This window comes from Lepisosteus oculatus, chromosome 13, assembly GCF_040954835.1.
Source record: "Lepisosteus oculatus isolate fLepOcu1 chromosome 13, fLepOcu1.hap2, whole genome shotgun sequence".
Taxonomy (NCBI): domain Eukaryota; kingdom Metazoa; phylum Chordata; class Actinopteri; order Semionotiformes; family Lepisosteidae; genus Lepisosteus; species Lepisosteus oculatus.
The window spans coordinates 2,793,915-2,812,914 of NC_090708.1; the positions used below are offsets into that span (position 1 = coordinate 2,793,915).

General features: G+C 42.9%; 2 protein-coding genes across 2 annotated transcripts; one reads left to right on the forward strand and one right to left on the reverse strand.

Moving 5' to 3' along the window:
• Positions 1-918: 918 nt before the first annotated feature.
• Positions 919-7,810, forward strand: aadac (arylacetamide deacetylase). Its single transcript, XM_006637423.3, has 5 exons — positions 919-1,419; positions 3,945-4,170; positions 5,332-5,401; positions 5,826-5,997; positions 6,307-7,810. The coding sequence occupies exons 1-5, from the start codon at positions 1,282-1,284 to the stop codon at positions 6,904-6,906; spliced, it is 1,206 nt and encodes a 401-aa protein (XP_006637486.1). The 5' UTR covers positions 919-1,281; the 3' UTR covers positions 6,907-7,810.
• A 3,137-nt stretch (positions 7,811-10,947) lies between these two features.
• LOC102685959 (lysophosphatidic acid receptor 6-like) lies at positions 10,948-18,354 on the reverse strand. Its single transcript, XM_015360700.2, has 2 exons — positions 18,268-18,354; positions 10,948-12,781 (listed from the first exon to the last, which is right to left on the reverse strand). The coding sequence occupies exon 2, from the start codon at positions 12,759-12,761 to the stop codon at positions 11,721-11,723; it is 1,041 nt and encodes a 346-aa protein (XP_015216186.1). The 5' UTR covers positions 12,762-12,781; positions 18,268-18,354; the 3' UTR covers positions 10,948-11,720.
• Between the last annotated feature and the right edge of the window lie 646 nt (positions 18,355-19,000).

A 19,000-nucleotide genomic window follows, 5' to 3' on the forward strand; every position in this document is an offset into this window, starting at 1 on the left:
AATCAGTGTACTTCCTCTACTGATCAAAACACCAGAGGCAGTGCACAGAGGTGAAGTTTTGGTCTCTTCCTCCCGAATTCAATTAGTTTTTGCACAAACTATCGGTCTAAAATAACAAAAATTGGAATGTCGGGCAGTTCTTACACTCCAAAACAATTACTCACCCCCTCTCTCCCATGGCGTATTTGTGAATATAAGTTTTGCTTCACTTCAGAGCACTATCTAAAACAAACATTTCATCGCCCTGAAATGAAAAAAAGACATAATCCTAATACAAATGCGACCGTTGACAGACAAAACCCTAAAGCAAATGTTTTTTTAACTGTAGTTGGGCTGTATTATATATCTATATCGACGCTAAATGAAACATGATTTACTCTACAGATGGCTAATGAGAATGTAATTCTGTAAAGCTCGCGCTTAATGAAAATTATAGGGTTGGCGCACCTTTCGAAATGAGACGCGCGGTGCTTTATTCTCTTATTCAAGTCGCATCGACGGAATAACACTTTTCAAATCACTCGGCGTTTACACGATGTAATCCAAGGACTCCCACTGGTTCCAAGGCGCCTGGGAATACTTGTATAACACGAAGATGTACTGTCGTTTATTCAAATCGCTTTCCCCACGTAAACAAGACAGCTAGCAGCCCCACACCAGCGCATCTGCCCGGATCCAGCTGGGTCTGAGCAAACCCCAGCTCGTTCCTTGAAGGTGCACGGTTTTGCTCGAATCACACGGTACTTTGAAAAGTTTGCCTAGCCCTGCGAGTTTACTTAACCGTGTTGGAGAGCCACTGCAGTTCGCATGAGCTCAATGTATTTCAAGTTTATTTCAACCCCCTCTCTCACACAGGCGGGTACGAACACTACAGCTTCACGCACATGGGTCAGTCTTACCGTTCAGAGGACATGCGAGAGGACACATCGGGGTCTGAGGGACATGTAGATTGCCGGATATTTTTTTTTTTACTCGAGAAGGCTGGGGCACGCTGGTAGATTTTTATGTTCACTTGTTTATTTTTGCATGAGTTTGATCAACTACAGCAAATGCGCTACAGTGCCCCTGACTGCGCCAGCGTGTGATCGCCTTGGTGAGAGCTTTTGATCACTTGAATATAATGATCAGATGACATTAACACGTGCTGTCATATCTTACTGGCTCCGCTCCAAAATTAATACCAGATTACACTTTGCCCTGACAGAAGTGATTTGTTAATCAGCAAAGCTGACAGAGAGGTTGTTTCTACACTCTCTAAAATCAATTATATTTGAATGCAGAATGGGGTCAAAAGGCATAATTTTACTGCTAATAGGATCCTTGACTGCGTATTACATATATTCACCTATTCCGGATGAAATTGAAGACAAATGGAAGCTCATGATAACTGATTCTTTCTTCCGAAGTCTCAGTCACCTGGTAGGTCCATTTTTTTTTTTGTAAAAATCAACAACGATTAAAAGGATTAAAATGCAGATACCTGGTACGAGTTTCTTTAACAACGCGTTTAATTGAGGAGCTCCATATCGTCAAACGGGCTGTTTTTTATTTTCTTGATTCGATTTTAACCACCGAAGCGATGACCAGGCAGTATCGACATGCTGTTTTTGTTTTACTGTTAATTTCAGTGTGCATGCGTGCGAATAATCAGACCTTTCGATCTCTTTTTATTTTATTTAACAGCGTTTATGTTGTGAATGGACATACAGTAGGCAGCCGCTACGGTAATTTAGATTGACTAGTTACATGAGATTATGTCAGCCATTCATAATCCTACTATTGTAGACCTTCTCATGTAATTCTAATTATAGAAGTTATCAGGGAAAACCTCACAGTCACTATTGTATTTAATAACCGATTAAGACAGCATTTGTAATAGTACTGGCAAATGTGTCTGCAAATTACTCTTATGCTTGATGACTGCTTTTAGTCGGTTTTAATGTTGACAAATTAATTTTCTAGACATTTAATACTGCCTTTGCATTGTGTTTAAACCCTTTTCGTCAGGGCATTATTTTAACTTTGTACAAACTTATTTTTGTTGTGCTGAAAAACTGGTTGTGGGTTTGAGCTCTAAACTCTAACGCATTCCGGTCTCATACAGAAGCAATTCTGGTTTCTGCTTTCCGAAACGGCACTTTCTGCGGTATCAGGAGTTTGGTCGTGATTTGTTAACATGGGCCTCGAGAGACAGTCCGAATTGTTAATTAATAAACGTAAACCCCCGTTCATTATAATATCTGTTTGCCTCTAAAACTGGTATCAGGCTAAACAAAGCCAAATATTAGCTAAACAAATGCTAGTTTCTCGTCTAATATAAACTGGCACGCTTTTATTGAAAGACAGGTCAGAGAGGCTGTGTACAGTACTGTAAATCTGGTTTGGCTACCTTTGCAGTTAATTTCGGCCCCACTTCATGTCCTTAGGGCTCAAACGCTCAAAACTAGAGCATATTTATGCGGTTGCAGATAAACAAATAGAGGGTTAAACGAGACAGGTTTTAATGGTACTGTACGTGGAGACCCTTTAAGATGAAACATGAGTCCCCACACCCTGTCAGCCAAGAGAAATGTGAGACAAGGTTAATGCACCAACTCTGAAGAGCTGTGTTTTTCCATATAGACTGATTTTTTCCCCCTTCATGTGTTGTGGAAAACATTGGAAATCGTCTTGAAAGAAGGAATCATCTGTAAATAATTTGGCCACCCCCCCCCCCCAAAGTAAACAAATATTATATATCAACACATGATTGTGCAATCCCCTGGCTTTCTGAAGTGAGGGAAAACTTAAAGCAAACTCCACTGGCAGATTGAAGCCCTTCTCTGAGAGCAAACGTTTTCTGAGCCTTATCAGCACAGTGGGCAGATAATCTCACTTTAGCAGTTAGATCAAGCAGTCCAGCATTGATGGGTTTAAGAGTCCGGTTATTGAATTTAGCTAAATGCCTTGAGACGTGGATGGGTTTGGCTTATGTACTGATGAGGCGTGTAGAACAGACTATTCTTTTGAGACTTTATTTTTAAAAAAGCCTACCACCGAAAGGGTACCGAGCTCTGGCCGGGAGCACATCACAGCAACGCAGTACCACCGTACTGTATGTCTGCGTGCCCCTAGCCCTAGGCCTGACCCCGCTGAACCCTAGCACTGTGTGTGCTGCAGAGAGAAGGCAGACATTGGGGAGCTGAAAGGGAAAACCAAAACGGCACACTCCAGCTTGTTGACGTGGGGGTCCTGGGTCGGCTTCATGTGCCGGTCTGGGTAAGACCCTCCTTCTGTGGCCAGAGGCCGCCTGCTGGTCGTGCCCTCGAGGTGAAGCAGAGTGAGGCTTTGCTGTTCACGTGAGCCGCTCTGCAGCAGGGGGAGGGCAGCTCGGTGCAGCGCCCAAGACTCGATACACACCTGCACTCTGCCCTGTTTGCAAGCTCCACCGTGTTGCTGGTTTTTTTTTTGTTTCTCACCACAACGTGTTTATTCTCCACATATGTACTGTATATCGCTGGGTGTTAGGGAGTAGTTCAAGTGGGTGCTGCGTCGGCGTGCGTAGGCTGCAAAGGAACGGGGAACGGGGTTTACTCCCTGCTAAAAAGAAAAGAAAGGAAACACAACGTTTCCGCTGTGGAGCCTACATCAGGTGTGCACTGTCTACGTTGTGCGGTGTTGTCTGCTGTCCTGCATATATCCAGAGAGAGCAGCGTTGAGACGGATTTCAGTGTACAGTACATGAATGTATGGCAACAAACTCCTCTGCTCCACTCGACATGCGCGTAGCGGAGAGGGTGGACACGAGCAGGGCCATGACACACTACAGTAGCAGACGGTTGTCTTTTACCGCCGAGGCAGTGGAAGGAGAGTGATTCCTCGGGGGGGCGGGGGTTGCTACAGGCTGGCGTGACTCCTCCGAGTGCGCTGCCCTCGTCTTGCTCCTCCCTTGCTGTGTGCCGCAGGCGGACGCCCTGGAGCTCGTGGGCCTGAAGGACTACATGGACGTGATGATGCTCATCACCCTGGCGGAGCGGGTGACCCCGGCCGCGGACCGCGACACGACGGTGGCGGAGGCGCTGTTCGACGGGGTGGAGGTCTTGGTGTACGAGCCGCGGCGGGAGAGCGCCGGCGCGCCCAGGAGGGCCGTCATCTACCTGCACGGGGGAGGCTGGTGTCTAGGCAGTGCCAGTCAGTATCCCCCAACCCCCCCCACCCCCCTGCGCGCAATTCTAATACACTGTTACACAGGCACCGGGCTGCAGGGGCAAGTGGGGACGATTTATCCATAGAGCTCAGATTGATCGAGATTTGCCATGGCAGTGAGAGTAGAATAAAATAAAATAATAAAAAGAAATTGTCCTAAAACAGACCTGGGCAGCCCAGAAAGCCCTGGAAAGCTGTAGTCCCGTGCTTGAATTCCCCGGTTTAATTCTTGAACTGGTGCAGTTCAATAACTGAGCCCTAGGGATGAAGGAATACCAGAAGCCACCTGCAGTGAGGCAGGTTTTCCATTGCACTCATCAGCTTTTCTTATGACTTTAGTCTCAGCACTCCTTAAAACACCTTTCTGACGTTACTGTACAAGGCCACTTCTTTAGTGCCAGAGCCCGGACTTTTCTTCCAATCAATCTTATCTTCAAAAGCCTACGAAAGATGTTTATTTTTTCCAGATGTGTCAATAATTAGATCAGGTTACAAATGAAGACCACAGGTTGAATCAACAGATGAAACGGCTGTGTTCATGTTTGCATGAAACCTTCAGTGTGAGAATCACAACTGTTGTTTTAATCTTTGCCCGTGTTGTTAGAAGAGTCTAAGGTATCCAAGCTGGGGGGAGTTTGCTATCACTCTGCCCATTGCAGCTGAGAATCAGGGCTGGGTAACTGCAGCTGTTGAGAGTCCTACAGGTCGTACCAATATCTGATTATGGCCTAAAACTAGGGAATGGTGTTGTAGGAGGCTGTACAGAGAGGTATTGTTATGAGGATGGCTTCTTCCTTCGGCCAAGAAGGTCTACTGTACATTGCAGTGAAAATCTCTTAATAACTGAGAAAAACAGGTATGAAAATGCATGCTTCGTTAGAGTGAGGATTTGGAAAATGGGTGTACATAAATTGAAGGATGGGTGAACTACCAGTTCAAACAGGTAATCATCGGGACTGGAATGAAAGTCTCAATAAAAGCACTGGAGCGTCCCAGCTCTTCTGCAGAATAATGAGCAGTCACTCTGATCCAGGATAAGACACAGGCGCAACCAGATTTAGAAACAGGCATCTTTAAACGAGAAGTGCATGAGGAATTGCGTCACGCATTGTTTTCCAGATTTTCTTACATGCCCTTTTCCCACAGGAATGGCACCATACGACCTGCTTTCGAGAAGAATTGCCAGCGAACTCAATGCTGTTGTTGTTTCAGTAGAGTAAGGCTCATGTTTTGTGTTGTGACAGATGATCCTGCATATTCAGGGATCTTTCAGATTGCAAGTAATGCTTTTACAGTAGTGTATCTTGCAGAGTTTCCATCACCAGCAAAGGACAGTGTTGTTTTTCCTTTTCTTTGATTCACTGGTCTATTAGGAAATCATAGAGTAAACATACACTCGTTGTTTCATGTCACCCAGATACCATGTGGCAGATTGCTTTAGAAGTAATTTCTCTGCAGTGTAGCCTGGGCTTTCATGGGATTGGCGCAGAGTTTCAAAACATGTTTTCCAAAAACCACCTGCAGTGAATCTTGCATTCCATAAAACACAAAATATCCTGTTGAATACAGAATCCCATAAATAGGTTCCAGCCTGTTGGTCTAATTCATTAGATATTTACATGCTTTTCCTTTCATTACAGATACAGACTAGCTCCAGCTCACCACTTCCCAGTACCGTTTGAGGATGTGTATCGCGCGGTAAAGTATTTCTTAACAGAGGACACAGTGAGCCGGTACTCGGTGGATATAAACCGCATAGCTGTGTCGGGAGACAGCGCAGGGGGGAATTTGGCTGCTGCTGTAGCACAACAGGTAATGAAACTGTATTATTCTTCCTCTTGGCATTTTTCCTTGAAAACATGTTGAAAACCCCAAAGGACTCACCAATGAAAGAATGCATTTTGCTTGTGATAACTTCAAAGGTTTTGATGAGTCTAGATCGCATCAGCTCCCTGCCCGAACCCCTGAAGCCCCTTTTTTAACAGTATCTTGAACATGGAACAGAAACAGGCCAGCACTCACAGAGTGTACTAGACAGCACAGCCCCCCAGCAAGAATCCTTCGTCTCCCTTGGACCTCCAGGTGCTGTGCCGCTGCTTCTAAGTCTGTGTTTTGTTTCAGCTTCAGCTAGATAAAGACGTCCAGGCCGAGCTCAAGGCTCAGGCGCTGCTGTATCCTGTTCTTCAGGCACTGGACCTGAATACGCCCTCCTACCAGCAGAACGAGCACATGCCCATTCTCCCCAAGACCCTGATGGTCAGGTTCTGGAGCGAATACTTCACCAGCGACAAGTCCCTGTTTCGCTCCATGATGGCCAACAGTCACAACAGCCTGGAGTCCTCTCACCTGCTGAGGTGTGTGAACTGGAGCGCGCTCCTGCCCGAGCCGTTTCGCCGCAAGTACAACTACACCGCGCTGAGCGCCGACCCGTCGCGCAGCATGGCGGCCCTCGCGGACCCGCGGGCCTCGCCCCTGCTGGCGGCCGACGCCCAGCTGAGGGCGCTGCCCAGGGCGTACATCCTGACCTGCGAGTACGACGTGCTGAGGGACGACGGCATCATGTACGCCACGAGACTGAGGGACGCCGGCGTCCAGGTGAGGCACGAACACTACAAGGGCGGCTTTCATGGCGCCATGATGTTCAGCGTGTGGCCCACGGATTTCAAAATTGCTCACAGGATGCTAAATAATTACATCAGGTGGCTAGACGAAAACCTATGAGCTGCAGCAGGCCTTAGGGCTTCCTGGTGGTTGGGCTTCTGTAGTCTTGTGTTTCTGCTTCCTTCATGGCCTGAGCTACTGTACATTAACCCTTTCATGCATGACGACCCCGTCTGTTCCTCAGACAGGAAAGGCACAGCTCTGATGACCTCGTCTGCACATGCCCTTTGCTACTGATGGCATGATCTGGGGTGAATCTCCCTACAGGGAGATTGTAAAAGAGCACCGCTCATGCTGTTATTTCATTATTTGCTCAATATGTTTTATGCTTACAGCTGGGTGACTTTACATGGTATTTTTCTCTCAAAAAACACACTTTAAGTAGCCTAATGTGTTTCAAAAGTTTATTTCTTTTAAAACTGTTTGCTATAATTCATGCTTGAAAGGGTTATTGTTATTTTTGTAATTATTTTATATATTTCATAAGAGCACTGCTGAGATCTTGTTTTGTACTATTACACCAATCCTACCTTTTTGCTTTTGCTTGTTTCTCTCTGTGCATGTCTAATGGCCGTGATCATTTCTGCTCTTTGAAGCGAGGAGGTTGCAGAGTATTAGCATTATTTAAAAATGAAAAATTAAGCGATCCATGTTCATTTCATTATCTGAAAAGAAATCACCATAGCTTAAATGTACATTTTTGTGCTGTGAATTATTTTGCTGAAATTTAACACAGGACTCATCAAAATAAAAGCTTTGTTGTTTGATTTTTTTAAAAAAAAACTTCCTTCTATTGTTTGAACTGTAAAATAGAACCGATTTATATTTGAGTTGATAAATCTGTCCTCTATGTTTGTTTTATTAAATGTTGCCTGTGGTGTGCTAGCTTGGCATAGCTCTCTCACTAGCTCTTCAAAGGTAAGATTGGCACACATGTCTCAATAAAAAAGATTATTGTTAATCAGGGGATGTGCACTTTAAATCCTTCCTCTCTGCAGTGAGCCGTACAAGAGAAGGGCTGGTCCTCCGGTTCCTCTGTTTACACAGTGTACCCAGACCAGGGCTGTCCAAACCCTGCGCCCAGAGTCAGTGTGTCTGCAGGTTTTCAATGCATCTGAGATCTTAATGGGTTAAATTAGCTGGTTACTGTCTTAACTGGAACGATTTGCCAGCTTCTCTCAGCTCTTCATGTGGTGCTGCTTTAATGAGGACCAGAAAACCCACAGACACACCTGACCTCAAGGACCAGTACTGGACACTCTTGATAAAGACTGAACAACTCTTCCTCAGCATAAAATAACACTTGTGCAGAGGTCATTGTTGTGATGAAAGGTGACCAATCTGACCACACTTATTGTTAATGTTATAGCCTATGGGAGTGCTGAGGTCTCTCAAAGTAACGCAGTCGGCCGTGGACCCCAGAAAGGCCTGGTAAAGCTTCACTCGTTCTGTGTGGTCAGCTCACCTCGCGCCCTCTGCGGCCTGTTGGCTCAGTCATACTCTGAGAAACAGCAGACCAGATGTCTGGCAGCTCAGGGCTTCCTCCTGCCACAGACAAGTGCCGCAGCTCAAGCGACGTGTTTGTGTTAGAATAATGCATCAGTTGTTTGTGATCCAGTTATTACTAGTTTTGAGTATTTCAAAGCAGGGCACGTAGGGCATAACACCGCATTCCAGCCCCACTCCCCCTCCCTGCAAATGCTGGGGCCACCCCCAGGTCTTCACCCGAAAGGACCCCTGAACAAGAAGCAGAATGTGTCTAGTGGCGCTCTCCCTGCCCCTGCTGGGATTGGATCCTGCTCGTGGGCTCCGCGCATGCGCAGCGCCCCCCCGGACAGAGGAAAACCCGGCTGTGCCGAAAGACCAGATCTCCTGCTGTGGCAGAGCTCCACACGGTCGAGCTCTCAGAGGGGGGTGATGTCACCCCTCTCCCGAGTTCGGCGCACTGAGCCCTGTTCCACAAACAGCTAGGCCGGGGGGCACTGGGCACGAAGAATCGACTGTGTCAGCATGGCACCCCAAGCCTCCACTGCCCAGCTCCCCATTGACACAGGACCCCCAGTGAAGCCAGGAGCAGGAAAACAGAGACCCCCCAACACGGCACCACTGCTTCAGCTGTGAGACCAGCAACAAGCTTCTCCCTGCTGCTGATAGGGACGAAGATCTGCATCAGTTAGTAGAAGTACTAACAGTACTCAGAAGGAAGAAGGCTTTGTTTCGAAAAATAGACCAAAGAAGATCCCATGGCCAAAACTTAAACACATGTGATGTAATAGGTGTGGTGGAAGATGTAATACCGCCCAGTGGTTTATGCTCATCTTCCTCACATCTGGTTATAAAATACGAGGGAAGAGAAAAGACGACTCGGAAAATCCTTACAGCTTTACAAAATGCTTTTTAACATTAAAACAGACTGTTTGCTAAAGGAACGACAGGAACATATCAGCAGATTTTAATGCAAATCCAAAAGAACTGAGGATTTCAGAGCTTTAGAATGTTTGGGGATTTTTAAAATTATCTATTTTCTGTGTGGTAATATGCATTAAATATATACAGTACAGTGGTGCTAGAAAGTTTGTGAACCCTTTAGAATTTTCTGACTTTCTGCATAAATTTGACCTAAAATGTGATCAGATCTTCACCTAAGTCATAAAAATAGATCAAGAGAACCCAATAAAATCAGTCCCACACATCGGCTTGGGGAATTTTAGCCCATTCCTCCTTACAGAACTGCTTCACCTCAGTGATGTTGATGGGCGTTCTTGCATGAACTCCCCGCTTCAGGTCCTGCCACAACATTTCTGTTGGATCAAGGTCGGGACTCTGACTTGGCCATCCCAGAACGTGAAATTTCTTCTGCTTCAACCATTCTTTGATGGACTTGCGTGTTCAGGGTCGCTGTCTTGCTGCAAGACCCGCCTTCTGTTGAGCTTCAGATCACGGACGGATACCCTGCCATTCTCCTGTAGAATTTGCTGGTTCAATCCAGAATTCATAGTTCCGTCAGTGATGGCTAGCCGTCCTGGTGCTGTGGCAGCAAAACAGCCCCAAACCCTGATACTGCCAACCACCGCGTTCACAACCGGGATGAAGTTCTTATGTTGGAATGCAGTGTTTGGTTTTCGCCAAACACGACACTCCTGACTCTAATTATCCCTTTAACTGAACTGATAATCCTAGAAGTTCACATACTTTTTCCAACAAAGACATTAAATGTTGGATCATTTTGATCAATAAATGAAAGAAAAAGTATATCCTTTTGTGTGTTATTTGTTTTATTGGGTTCTCCTGATCTTTTTCTATGACTTAGGTGAAGATCTGATCACATTTTAGGTCAAATTTATGCAGAAAGTCAGAACATTCTGAAGGGTTCACAAACGTTCTAGCACCACTGTATGGAGAATTATATTGTTGTGTTTCCTTCTGAAGGTGATAAAGGTCGTGGCAATATTAAATCAAGACTCCTGAACCAAAAACGGTGAAAGGTGCATTACCACAGTCACTCCCGAAGAAACTCTTTCCTGGCATGTGATTATGAGATACTAAGATAAGATAAGGGGAAAAAAATTACTCAGAAAATCCTAACAGCAGTACAAAATACACTTATATTGTAGTATTAGGTACAAAGTACAAAGGACTTTGTAGTATTTGTCTGTGTACACTACAGGCATTATTTAGCTGTAGGGCTGAAGTATCTACAGTTCATTAGAAATCAAAATAGTCTGACATTTCTTCAGAGAACAGTATGTAGGAAAACCTGAATTACCTTAATATTTACAAAAGGACAACATTTAATTTCTTTTCACAGCGAAGCTCCTTCTTAAGACAGATTTTCAGTGAAACTGGCCATAGTCATTTAAAGGCAATCCATTGGAAGGCTTAGAATGTAATCAATAAATCTTAAAGTATTATCTTTATGGCACTTGAACTGAGCAGTCTTGAGTCTTTTCCAACCACTTCATTTTTTTTTTGTTTTACTGGAATATTGTTGAGTGACATGCGATCTCATGAAAAGGATCCAAACTTTCTTAAGGAGTTTTGTTTTCTTACTATTGGGAGAGAAACCAAAGCACTCCTGTAAATGGGCAGGATTAGATGAAAGAGTATACTTGTGAGAAAAGGTTGATTCAGTGAAACAACCCACCAAGAGGTCAACAAATTGTGTCATGAAAATGTTTTACAAAATACTTTTTTAAATATTAGCAAATATCCTTTGCACTGTTTGTGGTTGGTGTTTGGTTATGGAGCAACTGAACTATGCTTAATAAATACATTGGTTGTTCACAGGTCCTGAACAATAATGTGTATCTCCCAGTTCATCCACTGTTGCCTGAAGATACTCTTTTAACATCACCAAAACATTAGCTCAATACTTAGGAATTTAGGAATGCTTTCAATTAGAGCTGTATTTATTGAATCTGCCTAATATGCAGAAAAGACAACCTGCCTCACATGCAAGCAGTACTTCTGAAAAACAAAACACTACATTAAATCTTATCTTTATTAAAATCGCTGCATTGAAAGCTTACAGTGAAAAGAGATAAGTAATAGGAATTTATAACTATGAGCATGGAGCATTTCCAATATTAAAAACAAAGCTCGTAAGAAAATATGGAATGTTTTGCGAAAGGGCTTCAGTGTTTAAAGAACGCAGACAATTTGAATACTGTATGTTTGTGCAGTTGGCTCTAGCTGCGCCTAAGCTTTATGGAAATAAAATGCATTATAAACAGCTGATGGCAGCACAGTTGTTTAATTTTTGCATTCGTGCTGCAGGGAAGCCACAAGTCGAGGGGATTTCTGGAAGCACCAGAACATTTTAGAGATGGGTCTCTCATTCCAACAAACTTGCAAGTGCAAGGTGAAAGGATGAGCTAGATTTCAGTTGTGGCCACGGTGATCACATTTTCGGGATTATCAGTGGCTGCTGATGTGCTGATAGGGGTGCCATTTGAGAAGCCCAAGCAGCAACTTCTCAAAAGAGTTTTCAGCATGGGTAGGAACCCTTGTCCCACAAAAACAAAGAGCAGGGGATCCATACAACTGTTGGCAACTGCAAAGCACAGGGTGGCAACAACTGTTTTCTGTAAGGTGATGAGAAGTTCACAGTTATCATGATGATAGACTACATAGTACAGATGCAATGTCCGTTGGACATGATATGGCAGGAAACAGATGCAAAACACAGTTAAAACCAGACAGATCATGGCCACGTCTCTGCGTCTCTTCTGTGTCTTGGTCTGCGCTATGTGCTTTATCATTAGGGCGTAGCAAATGAGAAGAATGACAAAGGGGATCACAAATCCGATGACGAGGGCATAGAAATTCATGTAGTACAGGAGCTCCCACGAGGAAGGTTCTGCCGGCTCGAAGCATTTTCCCGCCTCTATCCGAAAGCCGTTGGAGAAGGACGCGTAGATGATCACGCCCGCAGCGATGAATATCCACACGGCAAAGCACAGAGCCAGAGCCCACCGGTACAGCAGCTCGTTCTGGAACTTCACGCGCCCGGCCATCACAAGATAGCGGCAGACGCCGAGGCTGGCGAGGAAGAAGATGCTGCAGTACATGCTCATGTAGAAGAGGTAGGTGGAAACCCTGCAGGCCACGTCCAGGAAGGGCCAGCTGGTCTCCGTCTGGTAGCTGAAAATCCGAAAGGGCAAGGTGAGGATGAAAATGAGGTCGGCGATGGCCAGGTTCATCAGAAACGCCGTGGAAACGCGCTTCTTTTTAGCCAAGCGACAGAATATGTAAAGGGCTGCAGTATTGGTCACCAAGCCAATGGCGAACACCATGCCATACACGACGGAATACACCGTGTACTTGTTCTTGTCCCTGAAGGTGCACTTGATCATGTTGACGTTGGGCAGGAAAGAAGTATTTTCTGCAGATGTTTCGTTACCTTTATATTCCATGTTTCCCCTTTTTTTTCCTTCTGAAAGAAAGTTAAATAAACAGCGGCATAAGTGTCATATAATTATTTCACTAACCACAAACGAATGTAGATACAATAGATTATTATCCTCAGAGGAAATGCATTATTTGAGTAAGAACTGCTTAGTTGGTAGGAAATAACATAAGGAGTTCATTCATACTCAACATTCATAAGGAGTGAATGCTCAAATTGGGGTTACGTAGGTAGTGGAGGACCACATGGGTCTGGATTAGAACCACTGCTCTTAGTAAGGTATAGCGATGATCTAAATTCCATTTCAGTCAGTAAACAAGTCACACTCACATACTGTATGATACTAAAATAGGAGTTATTAACAAACACCATGAAAGCAACAAGCAAAATTTAAGACTGGGGATGCACCTGGCAGGTGGCAAAAGTGTTAAAAGAGCTTAAACTACAACTGTAGGACAGGAAACAAGCTCATATTTGCTAATTATGAAAAACATGTAGATACTGTAGAACAAATCCAAAGAGTAACCAGGAATATTCTGAAGCCTAAGGGAATGTTCTGTGCTAACAAGCTAAAAGATCTGCACCTTTTAAGTCTTGACAGATGAAACTTTTGAAGACTTCTTGTAGGGCACCCAAGACAAATTCAAATACAAAGGCAAGTCAATGATTTTTTTCTATTATCAGCAGTGAAACACAAACGATGTGACACAAGTGGAAACTACAGAGCAGTGCATTTAAAACTGAGAACAGGAGACACTTCTGGACCCAAAGGGTTGTGGGAGTGTGGAACAAGCTAGTCAGTCATGTAGCCAGCAGCTACATCACTCTGCAACTCACAACTGGCAGCCCACTGAAGCTCAGCAGGTGTGAGCCTTGTCAGTACCTGGAGGGGAGACTCCTGGGAAAAACTAAGGTTGCTGCTGGAAGAGGTGTTAGTGGGGCCAGCAGGGGGCACTCAACCTGCAGTCCATGTGGGTCCTAATGCCCCAGTATAGTGACGGGGACACTATACTGTAAACAGGCGCCGCCCTTCGGATGAGACCAAGGTCCTGACTCTCTGTGGTCATTAAAAATCCCAGGGCGTTTCTTGAAAAGAGTAGGGGTGTAACCCTGGCGTCCTGGCCAAATTTCCCATTGGCCCTTACCAATCATGGCCTCCTAATAATCCCCATCTATGAATTGGCTTCATCACTCTGCTCTTCTCCCCACTGAGAGCTGGTGTGTGGGGAGTGTTCTGGTGCACTATGGCTGCCATCACATCATTCAGGTGGATGCTGCACACTGGTGGGGGTGGAGGGGATCCCCCAAAGGGTAAAGCGCTTTGAGTGGAGTGTCCAGAAAAGCGCTATATAAGTGTAAGCAATTATTATTATTATGTTGTTGTTGAAGCTGGTGCCCTGTCTTCATTCAAGAAAGAGCTGGGTGGTCTCGCCTGATGCCTGATCGCAGTCATTTGACAATCTTTGTCCTCTGTAGTGACTGAAGCAGCAAACTGCAGTGAAAAGGCCATTTGAACTGTGAAGACACAGCTACACGAACCCCATCGAGGGCAAACCTGCTCTGTAATCTTGCCTGCTCATTTGTTTACAAGGCTATAGGAAAAAACAGTATTTTAATTTCACTTTTGCTTCCCTAAACAATTTGGCATTTGATTTTTTTAATATGTACACATTCAGTAGATGTGTGTGAAGGTGTTTCATGGGTTATTGACAATTTCCAATTTGATAGCGAAAACCCCTACATTGTACCATAGCAGTAAGTGATGTCTAGACCCTTCTCTGGAGTTCGTTTTGCTTTGTTTGCAAAATAAATATTTTTTTAAATTCCCCAAAGAATTTAGTTGCTTTCATTTGCATTTCAATTGTCTTAATAAAACAAGCAATTGTGTCTTGGTTTTCTTCCACAATAGAAAAAAGGTCACAGATGGTTGTTTTGGAAATGTTCACATTATCGTTGATTGTATGGTTAACCTTGAATGTGGCTTGTGTGTGTATATTCTTAAGGGATGATGCACACAGTGTATAATTCCCAATAACGGCTATTGTGAAATGTGGTGACGGTTTCCCAATGATTTAAGGGAAACTATAAAAAACATAAAATAACATTAAAAAACTAGAAACGTTTTCGGTGTGTAGTATCTGTCAAAATTTACTAGACGGCTTCATGTCTGACCCGCTTTCAACGCATTGAAAAGGTATTTTTCATTTCCAGCTTTTACAGCATGTGAAATGTAATGGAAAAAGCTGTCCGTCCTCATTAAGTTTTGAAAACATTTGGTAGCTTTTGAAAAGAATTGAATTACCGCTCTCATCCCAGCCCCCAATGATACGAACGAAGACAAACAGACGAGAACAAACACTGTAGCGGCGCCACAAATGCAAATAACCAGTATCTCGAAAGTGAAAAAACCGTGATCTACTATTAACAATCATACCCGTGTACCGACATTTTCATTCAAATTAGAATTGCGACATACTGTACAGTACCCTTTGGGGAATGTCCACCAGTACCAGCAATGCGCTATTGCTACATTTTGGTTTAATTGCAAAGGTTTCAGGAGACACTAGTTTGTCTTCTCCGCAAAACCGGTGCAAGCTACAGTATAATCGCATTTTAGATGTCGGGTTAGGAAAAATAACTGAGCGGCCAGGTAACCAAAAACGGGCCCGACGGAACAGGAGTTATTTCCCCGAAGTCTACATTTTTAATGTAAAGCCGTTGTCAGGTTGTTTCACTGTAAAATTGAATATACAGCATTAAGTCCGAGTTTCCAGGGAGTTTCCACCCTTTACAAATACAGCCATTTGAATTTAAATATACAATTTTAAGAAATACATTTTAAAGGCAATTTAAAATATATAATTATTATTTTTTTTAAATACAGCCAGTTTTAAACATTTATATTTCCTCTTGGAAAACATTGTCTCCGCTGTAATGAACATTTCCTGTGTTGCGAGGTTATCAGGTTTTTCTGTCCATTTACGAATGAGACTAGACATATATCATTCCCAGCTGACATTTCTTATCGGGTTTATGGTCAACTGCTGTTATTCAAGATTCACTTCACAAAATAGATTCAACAAGATTCACAAAAATAATATGCCTGGAGTTCCCTTGTATCCGGTTAATGCTTGTGAATGTCTGTATTCTCGTTTGAAGGACAATCCGGCGTAGCACTCACCCACATTATTCTGAGAGTTACAAATGGGATACTTTCTAATTTCAAACACTGGGTTTATGAAGGTTTATTTAGGATTAAAACCCTTACGTTTCTGGCTATCGCTGGAAGACACTTCCAGGAACGTAGACAATAGTAGACGATGTTTTTTTTTAATTAAACCAATGCACTCGTCTTGCGCTTTAGCTTCTTGTGTGTAGGGTGGCAAATAAGAGTTTTTTTAGGCGTTGGAAAACCTGACAGTATGAGAATAGCCGGCCTCTGAGCCGGTTTTGTATTTTGTTTGAACACTAGAGGGCGGTGTTGCGCGTAGTCTCAGTTGTGTGCACAGTGCACCGAGGACCTGTCGCGTCGTGTAGTGTCTCATTAACCAATTCTTAAAAAAACGTTCTGTAACACCGCTCGGCAGTTGCAACGTTTTATGCTTCTCGTGGAAACAGCATCACAAAACAGTAAGCTCGGTCACATAATTGTGTCCCACCATAATTCTTAAAGTACCCGAAAGTAGGTGAGATTTTGCTGACGTAATTTTAGTAATTTCATATTTTGCATTGAGCATTTCTCAGAAACCAGCACATATACAGTACAACAGCAACAGAAATGTGAGCATTGCTCTTTCAGTCAGGTTCAGTCTACTTGCGTGCACAGTTCACTCTCAGTTGCATTCACAGGGGGTTAATAACTCCCCTGGAAAAGGAAGGCATGTCGTTGCTACAGTACATGATTGCTTCAGGGGAAATGCCTCTAATTATGTCATACATACAGTTACAGTATGGCTTATGAAAACTGTTAAAACTGTCCCGATACAGTATGTCCTGACCCTTGCGCAATGATTGCTGTTGACCGGCGGTGTGGAGGCGAGTAGTGGCCTCGTTGAATCGGTGGAAAAACCGTTTTCCATACAGCGTCACTATTCCGAGGGAGGCGGTGTGGAAGAGTCTTGTCACTTCGGTAAAGGGGAGGGAAAAAAAAGTTCCTCTGGATGCGGTTATTTCCCCTGTCTTTGTGAAGATGCATTGTGCCTGACATCTCTGTATACAGTACATCTGGATAGACAAGGTTTCTAAAAGACGGTGATAGTTAACACAGAGAAAGTAAGTAGGGTATTCACTTATTTCAACATTACAATCGTGGCACCAGTCAACACCAGTCAGACACAAACCTTACTGTATCCAAGTTCGGGGAGAGTGGTTGGTACTCGGATTATTTTAAATCCCTACTGTACATACGGTCTCTTGGGATCCTTGCAATGATTTTCCAAATCATTGGAGGAGATCTTCATAATTCAAGGATTTTGAAAGAACAGCTTTAACGTTTGAATGTTTGCAACCTCAAAGAGACTATATTTCTACATACAGTAAATGTAAAAAAACTGAAGGGTTTGTGGTTGACCAGGCCTGAAAAAAAAGCAAGCTTATTCTTTCATGTGTAATTGTTCTCTTCCATTTTTAAATTTCAATTTCAACAGTGTTTCAGTGCATTTTGTTTTCTTGGAAAGATGAGGAACTCGCTTACAGTTTCATGTAACAGCACAAGATATTTTCCACTGCCTGACCTTAACCAATGTTGGATTCATACAACACAAGAGTGTGTGAGTAAGAGTGAAAGTGAAAAAGGAATTATTACACATAACAGATTCTATTTTATAACCCATTTAACTAAAAAAAGCTATTTCAACCAGTTGCTTAAGACCTGTTTTTTTTCAACCTAAATGTAAGCACCAAATATGATAAATTCTGTGATTTTCTGTAATGAAGGAGCTTTCCAAAGATATAGGGTTGACTGCACATGCAATATTGTAATTTCATCAATGCAAAATAGGAGTTCAGAAGATATCGACAAACCCTACTCATGACATGGTAGTAAAGACAAGACTCTTTAATGTTTGTCTTTAACCTGTTTTTGGAGAATCCAAAGGGTTGCTGTATCGGCAGCGGAGCTGTGAAAGGTAACAAACACTGAGAAAATTGTTTAGAAGCCCATATTTATAGAGAAGTAAGGATCGGCAGGTATTGGGTCTCCAGAATTTTTCTGAACTCTTGTATAATACCACTTAATCACAGCAGTAAGAGAAGGTACAAATTAAAGGTCCACCTAGAAAAAAATTGTAGTTAATTTTGGAGTTACTGTACTTGGGGATTGTTCTGAACGTTGCTTAGAGAAAACCTCACTAAAAATAAAAATCAATGATTTCATTTACAGACATCGGCAGTACATCACAATGAAAAAATAAGTAAAATCAACAGCAATCTTCTGTTACAAAATTCTCATTGCATTTATAACTGGATTGTGACCTTGGAAATTGTATGAGGAAAGAAGAAATGTTCCGACTTACCTTTTTGGGAGTCACTTAATGGCAAAAAGAGCTAAACGTGATATACAAGGAGTGTAAGTACTGTAAGCTGTTTTTCTTCTCACTTTACAAAAACATTTTAAGATTGTTTTATCATTCTACGTAGATTTCCTAAATCATTCACTGTAGCCAATTACAAAAAAGCTTTTTGGTATTGCACAAATGCTACTTATCAAACTGCACAAAAAAATACTAAAAGATAAGAATATTGTTACATCTTTGCTCATGCTTCCAAGAAGTATCCAACAAAGGCTTGTCTCCTTACTAAAATGACAGTTCATTTCTGGTTTTAGGGTTTAGAAGAGAAAGAAAATATTCACCCATAAAATCAGGCTCTGACTGAGAGACCTAAGGTGACAGATGAAGAAGAGACCAGGAAACATACAGTAGCAGCCTGAAGCTAAGAGACCTTACAAAAATAAACCATATTGTTTATTACCAGTGTTGAGTTATAGTTATATAGTTATAGCAAATATTCCTGATAGTATTTTAGAAATGTTTGAAATGGGGGAAGCTGATGGATGTGTTTTTGTGGAGCCTGAAATTAACATTGCTACTTTGGGGACATTGTAGCCTTAGATAAGGAGCAGTAATTGTTTGTATAAGCCTGAAACAGTGATTGAATTATCTAATCCTTAATAACAGCTGTGATTCAGATGTTGGTATGTTCAGCTAAGGATAGCTTTACATTTCTTTGATGCAATCTTAATCAGTT